Source organism: Kryptolebias marmoratus, linkage group LG15 (genome assembly GCF_001649575.2).
Source record: "Kryptolebias marmoratus isolate JLee-2015 linkage group LG15, ASM164957v2, whole genome shotgun sequence".
NCBI classification, from domain to species: Eukaryota; Metazoa; Chordata; class Actinopteri; order Cyprinodontiformes; family Rivulidae; genus Kryptolebias; species Kryptolebias marmoratus.
In genome coordinates, this window is record NC_051444.1 from 29,329,920 (window position 1) to 29,337,855 (window position 7,936).

General features: G+C 38.5%; 1 protein-coding gene across 1 annotated transcript in view; it reads right to left on the bottom strand.

The window, feature by feature from the left end:
* Positions 1-4,302, bottom strand: part of iqgap1 (IQ motif containing GTPase activating protein 1) — a 68,748-nt gene extending 64,446 nt beyond the window's left edge. Inside the window, exons 1-2 of the mRNA XM_037979711.1 lie at positions 4,060-4,302; positions 1,789-1,891 (exon numbers count right to left, since the gene is read on the bottom strand). Of these exons, the coding sequence (XP_037835639.1) occupies positions 1,789-1,891; positions 4,060-4,105 (149 nt within the window). The 5' untranslated portion in view covers positions 4,106-4,302. The remainder of the gene's footprint in view (positions 1-1,788; positions 1,892-4,059) is intronic.
* Positions 4,303-7,936: the final 3,634 nt, after the last annotated feature.

The window sequence follows — 7,936 nt, forward strand, 5'->3', positions numbered from 1 at the left end:
CGCTTCTGGGAGCGAGAAGAGGTGTTAGACTGAAGATCACTTGCGTGACGTCAGGCATTTATGCTGGGAGGAAGCCCTCCTCCTGGAGCTGACGTCACTTCTGTCGGCCAGTCAGGACTGGCGTAATGTAATAGAGCTTCTGGGGGACAGGCGCGGGGGCGTGTCCCATAGTGAGATACCGAAACGAATGTTGAAAGAGAATGAACAGAAATCTTCTCTTCTGTGAGGCGAAGGAGCTGCTGCAGTTTGTGTGAGAGCAGCGCGCACGCACACACACACACACGTCAGCTGCACGCTCACAGATTTATTGTCATTAATGACGATGGAGAAACCCAAAAAAATTTAATTACAGTTCACCGGAACTGATGAAGACAATGGATGTCATTATTACAGCACTTAGTTTGAATAACACGATAGGAGTATGACTTAAGTACTGACATGCTTTGTAAAATAGAGAGAGAAAAAAAAGGACTGGACCAAAACCTAAAGACAGTCTGGCCTGTTTTGTGTTTACAGATTTTTCTTTTTTCAGAAACAACATTGCGTTGAGCGAATGCTGCTACCTTTAATGCAATAAGCAGCAGGCAGATTCAGAGGAAAATCAATGACCTGTCTCAGTTATACTGGATATTTTACATGTTCAAGTCAAGTTCTAGCTATGTTCTGTGCATTTACTTTAGATCAGAAATCCTAGAGATGCAGCTTGTTGATGTTACGGTACCTATAAAAAAATACTGCCCCCTGGACGCTTCACCCTTTCATTGCTATTGCTAAATCAGTCACGGTCAATAGGAATTGGACATTTTGCCTATTTTTCTTTAAAAAAAAAACTTATTTCAATGACAAAGAGCAAACTGCAGCTAAAAGCTAAAACAAGAAAAACAGGTAAAAGCAAAAATTTGCAAAGCACAGTACCTACAAGCTCAAATTAGATAAAGACTTAAAGGCTATAATCAGCGAAAATGTAAAATCCCCATTCATTTCAATAAAACCACAAAGTTAAATAGTTTAAAACGAATAAATACAAATACCAAAAGTCACAGCACCTATCTCCTGAACGAGCTGAACGTTTTGATGTGTGAATGAGTAAAACACCTGTGGTTAGAACCCAAAAAACACACAGAAGAAACGACAAACAAGAAGGCAACAGTAAAAGTGCTGACTCAGCATTCGCACAATTATCACCGAACTTATGTGTTATGATATTACTGGTCAGTGGTCATCCTTAGCCATGTCTTGTGCATCAAATCACAAAGTGTCCTGCGACCCCCACCCCTATTTGCTCTTTCTCTCTTATCTTTTGACAAGCAATTTGGTTTTATTCAACAACTTGGAATTATTTCAATGTTCAATTACATGCAAAAAGCCTCTGAAGTCAAATGAGACAGAGTTAGATATCATTCAGCGCGTCAGTGCACAGGTTTTCACTTCACGGGAAAAAAAAAGTTGTGAGACTGTGAGAGATTTTAATCATGAGACGCTTAGTAACAATTTCTCACTGCAGACGGAGCACAAAAGTAGTGCTTTCTGTTGTTCAAATGCAGTCTTCACAGCCCAAACACATGATTGGATTCAAGTTTGTGAAGCACTGCAGCAGCTCAGAAAGGCTGCAGCACTCAGGTTCCATCAAGTCTTCTGTGCAATTAGGTCAATACTTGAGCGAGTAGGCGTAGGATGTACTGGATTAACGTGTAAATGGTCTGAAGTGAAGCAGCATGAGCTGGAGAAGCCTTCATTCACTTTATGACTATCTGACCTGCGCCATGCAGACATGCAGCTCAGACTCACCTCTTGGCTTCCTCCAGGTGACACAGGTACTCGTAGGCCATGTTCTGCTGCCGCCGCTCGTCCATCTCCTCCGCCGTGAGTCGCTCCACGCCATCCAGGACGGCTGCAGTCAGACACAAAATCAGACTTTTTTTTTGTTTGTTTACACAAAGAATAAAACCAAAATAATAAAACCATAAAAAAAGGCCTTCCTCATAGAAATACACATCGCCCACCACCTTTCATGCTTTCAGGTTTCAGGCTAAGATTTTTTTTTTGGTGAGGAAGTGCAGTCATTTTGGTCTAATATGCTCAATCTCACACATTAGATGTCACAAGCTGTGGTATGTGTTGTGAATGACTGAAAACTACTACCACGCCAAATTTGAGCTCCGTATCTGTAAAATTAACTGAGTTACAGCCACTCTTGTGTTGGGTATGGGGGATTAGCTGCGGCGACCATCTTGAATTGGGTTGACTCCAAAAGTGAATGAGTTGTAGATAAACATCCAAAGATTACTTTCTGATAATTCGGTTAAAATTCATCCAGTGGTTCATGAGATATTTTGATGAAAGACAGACACACACACAGAAACAAACATCATCATCTTTGCTGGCGGGCGATAACAACAGGAAGGGCTTAAGTTGCACAATAAAAGACCTTCTACAAAACAGCAGCTTCTTGCACAAGAACCAAGCCTCCTTCATTAGTCATCTACCAGTTAACACACGCTCCTGACCCATCCCAGGGCTGGGACTGTGTGGCGCGGGCGGATCCAGGGTACAAAATGAGGTGTGCAAAACAAGACCATTCCTTAGAAATTGCACAGAAAGGAGCTGCAATTCTTTGTTTTTAAATTGACTCCTAAACTATGGTGAAGGGAAGAAGGAGGCATCTTTTAACCTTCCTGATGTGAAGTGGGAGAAGGAAGTCGGTGTGGAAAAAAAAAAAAAGGACACTTCCACAAAAGATAAAACACGCTTTGGACAATAAAACTGAGACACAAGTGCAGGGAAAAAGTTAAACAGTGCCTCCCAGATGGCACTAATTTCTGAGCATGTTTCCCCACCAGCCCCACACCTCAGCCAAAGGCAGAGCGACACTATGTTAGCCTGTGACGGAGAGTGTGTCTTTCTGTATGCGTTTGCCTGTACAGTTAGCAAAATAACTCGTGAATCGCTGAGCAGTTTTTAATGTAACGTTCAGAAAGTAATCACTGGGTTGACATACGACAGATTATCTTTTGAACTCAACCCTGTTTAAGATTGCCACCACAATCTACGTTTAAAAAAACATAACACAAAACTGGCTCTAACTCAATCGATTTTACAGATACTGAACTAAAACTCGGTGTGTTAGTAGATGACACTGATCTCCAAATTATACTAGCGCTAACTGATTGTGCAAGATGCCATTAACAAAATACCCCAGAAAAATTTTAGTGAAAGTCTTCAAGAAATAATCACCAGACCTGCTTCTACAAGTGATTCATTTTTAGATCTAATCCAAATCAAGATGGCCGCCACATCCAACTGATCTTAAAAGACATAAAAATGTCTCCAACTCTGCCAACTTTATAGATATTGAGCTAAAATTTGGTGTGGTTGTAGCTGACCGTTTTTAACTACACGTACTCCAAGTAGCAGTAGATTACATGAGATCTTTGTTTAGAAGTTTTGCATTAACTGTTGGAGTCGAAAGGCGGCGGGCGATATGCATTCATTTAATGAACGCCAGGACTTTAATTTTACCATATGTGACGAATTACACAGAAGGAGACGGGTGAAATAATTACTGAGCAATTCAAAGGACATAAAAGTCAGTTCAGTCCTTCTTTTTGCCAACTTTGCCTTCAGGGATGCACAGATTCGGGGCGTTGGTTGCTTTGTATCTCTTAAGTCTGGAAACTTTCAGGGACTCGGTGCTGATTGGTGTGTCCTGCTTAAATTAATAACCACACCACGTATTTACTCAGACTGTGAAAACTAGGGGTGAGGCAACAGGAAAAAAAACAAAAAGTTGGGTAAAGTGTGAGAGCAGGCCTCCTCCCTCCTCACCGTGCAGCAGAGAAACGCGGAAGTCCCAATAAAAGTGTAAGGCACGCGCTGTCAAGGTAAAAACAGACCTGGCCGAGCGTCTTCAATGAGAAAACGGACTTTTCTGAGCTCTGGGGGGGGGAGTTTGCATGACCAGAAGGCGGGCTGCATGCCGGACCTGTTCCTCGAAGTGTTGGGAAAGTAAGAAAAGCGTGACAGACAGACAGAGAGAGAGAGGACTAAATGTAAACTCACAGCCATATCTCGGCCGCGGCCCGTCTGTCTCCTCTGAAGTTGACATCCTCCGCGCTTCTCTTCAGAACAAATAAAACTTCGAAACTTCACGGTCCTGGTTTATTTTCTGTCCGCTTCTTTTTTCTTTTTTTTAACTTTCCGCTGAGGCAAACACACCCGCAGGAGCGACAGAAAAGCTGGCAGGACCTTCCGGCCCTCTTCTTCCACCTCTGCAGTTTGAGCGCAGACTTTTTTTCTGCTTCTTCAAACCTCCCTGATGTCACTGGGTGTGTTCTCAGTCCTGAAGTTAGCGTTTCAGGAAACACCGCGGACACATGCGACGCGGCTGCGCCCCCTGCTGACTCACACCCGCAACTGCAGCACGGGATTTGTGCGCTGCATTGGTCATAATCAGGGGAGAGTTTACAGTCAAATAGTTTACAGTTTTTCTTACTTTTTTGGCACTTAACCTAAAAATGAGATAGATAGATAGATAGATAGATAGATAGATAGATAGATAGATAGATAGATAGATAGATAGATAGATAGATAGATAGATAGATAGATAGATAGATAGATAGATAGATAGATAGATAGATAGATAGATAGATAGATAGATAGATAGATAGATAGATAGATAGATGGGTTCAGAAAACAAGGAAACCAGAACCTTTTGATCTGACCAATGCACACCTGCTTGACCTGCTGACACAAAGGATTTTTTTTAAACAGCCTAATAAACTAATAGTTCACCCTGATTCTAACAGTGCTCCATATGTTTAAATGTCAACAATACTTTGATATTACTGAGCAGCACTGTAGGATCTCTGTGGGTCACAAACACCAAGGTGAGGATCCGGAGACAATCTCCAGAAATCAAACAAAACAATTCCTATGACCTTTCTTTTTACTAAAATTAATACAAAACATAAAACCAATAGTCAAAAAAGAAAAAGTACTACAATATGAGTTTAAACTATTAGTGTTGTCATTCTGTCATTCTCTAGGTACATTTTTAAATCAGCATTTATGTAGTTCAACCAAACATATTTGCTGTCACAAGTCTTAGTTGTTGTATGTTTGGGGGTCAAAAGGTAAAAAGTTTAGAAACCACTGAGTTAAGTTATCAGAAAGTACACTACTGAGCCAAGACTCAATGTTCAGCTAGCTGACATGGAAAACAGCAATTTCAGGTGAAGTCTTTATCAGTTTTGCTTAATTTATTGACAGCAAGTACACTGTAAATTCAAGTATGTTTCAACTTAAAAATATGAAGGACTGCCTTAACATTTTAGGTTAAATGAAAAACCATTGTTAGGTTAACTTGAATTATAATCCCTTTCTATATGAGACCTTTGTGCTAGTTTAGTTGATTTAGTTGACTGAACTGTTTTGATCTGTTGGTCAAACAAATTTATTTCAGTTTAGCTAAAATGTTTAGATGTGTAAATGTTTGTATTAGTTGATTTAGATCGATTAACTGATTGAAATATACCATCACTTTTTAACTCACATGTCTATTTTACCTTAACAAATGTAGCCTGTTTTAATCACTTCTGTGCTACAATGAATATCTGAGTAATACTTAAATAATTTTTTTTGTCATTTTAGACTTCAAAGAGGATGTCAGCTTGTCTAATCGTGCAGAATGATGCTTCGCAAAATCTAATTCTGGAAATTATAAATGAATTTCACGAAATAGTGCAGTAACTTCAATTACAAGCAAAATAGTTGTTAAGGGAAATTGCAACAGGACTAAAGATGCTCCAACCTGTGAAACTTTTATTGCAACATTTGCAGTCAAGCAACATATAAATAAACAATTTTTAATATAAAAAAAATCAAATAAACACACCACACTGTGTGGACTTTTCTTAAGAAATGCTTGGGCATTCAGATTGAGAGACGTAAGATGAACCAAACATTTCACAAACTGCAGCTACAATCATACTGAGGCTTATTTCAATAAGTAAAGCAAAAGAGTTTCTTCATTAAACATTGAAGAAAATAACTAAATTAAAATTATGAAAAAAATGGCAATTATACTCAGTACTGATTTTGACTATCATGACTATGACTCATATTTTAAACAATTTATTTCTGCTTTTTGATTTTTTTAATCTCATGATGTCATCTTTTTTCCCCTCACACTTTCTTATGATTTCAAATTTTATTTAATAATTTTGATTTACTAAATGTATATTTATATATGTGTTGTGTAGTGAATCCAATAACTGAAATACACACAAAATGCAATTTATGCATGCATACATACACACATATGCACATGCATGCACCCCCCCCCCCACACACACACACACACACACAATTAACTTGCATGAATGGTCATAACTTAATGTTTTGAATTAGAATTAAACAGTATTGAGCAATAACTTCAATTACTAACAAGCTGCTGTACTTTTTAAAAGAAACCACTGAAACCCAATTTGCTGTTTTACCTAGTATAACATTAAGATAAACTAAATCATGAAACAAAATATTATATTTCATTGAAACAAAAACTTCAACAGTTCACATTTTACAGATGTGTCTCTGAATATTATTGTATGCTGCTAAAGGATAATCATGACTCTGTGAACCAACTACTGGACTGCGTTGGAGAAACCAAGATGTCATTATACATTTTACATCTATGAATGAAAGACCAAGATTGTGTTGTTTGGCCAAGTGATGCTTCCAAAGTCCGTGCTGATCTAAATCCTTTAACACAACACCTGACTCACTGCAATAAATAAATGAACAAATGAAGCTGGACAGTGAGCCCGAATCCTGCTTGATGTTCAGGTCAAATCATTTAAGACAACTAGCCAAGGTCAAACCATTTCTGTGACATCACTTTGAGATTTTAATTCATGCTTTTATCTCAACTCATTTAGACTGCTACAATATACTTTTTGTCGGGCTGAGCCAGTCGTCACTCGCTCAGCTCCAGCTGGTTCTGAATGCTGCTGCTCGTCTTTTAACTGGGACCAGAAAATGAGAACACTTCACTCCGGTTCTACATTTGCTTCCAGTTTGTTTCTGGATTGATTTTAAAGTTCTTTGGTTTGTTTTTAAATGCCCGTATTTCTTGCCTTACAGTATCTGTCCGACCTTCTCCAGCTGTATGTTCCCTCACTCCCCTTCAGGTCGAAGGATCAGTTCCTGTTAGTGATCAAGGAGGAGGTTAAGAGGTGACTGAGCGTTTTCAGTCGCTGCCCCCAAACTGTAGAACGATCTGCCTTTGCAGATCAGACAGGCTGACTCACTTCCTGTTTTTAAATCATCTCTTATAACACATTTTTTTCTCTTTGTCTTTTAACTTAGTTTGAGATGTTGGCAGTTAATTTTGTTTTATGGTTTTAACTGTTTTATTGCTTTGATTTTGTTTTATTTGATTTTATAGTTTTTATTCTTGTTTTGGATGTTTATGTGTTTTAGTTCTTGGGTTTTTATTTGTTGGTGTACAGCAATTTGGTCAACAGTGTTGTTTTTAACGTGCTTTATAAATAAAATTGTATTGTATTGTGTATATATATATATATATATATATATATATATTCATATTTCTTGCCAAATATCACAGATTTAAATTTTTAAATAAGAATTCTTTCTTTAAAAAGACATTTGACTTATATTTAATCCCAGCTTCCTTTCCACACATTTAGATGTATTTTAAAACTGATTATTTGTGCATCAATGTACATATCAATATCAGCAACTTATACATCCAAGATCCATAAATACATCAAGGACAAGGCCTCAACAGACAATGTACTCAGCGAATGTCTCAGACAGTGGGGAACAGAAGACGAGGTGCTGGAAGTACCATCATGGGAGGACAAGCCCTTACATGGGATGTACCACCGACAAATAACTGAAGTGGCTGATATCGGGA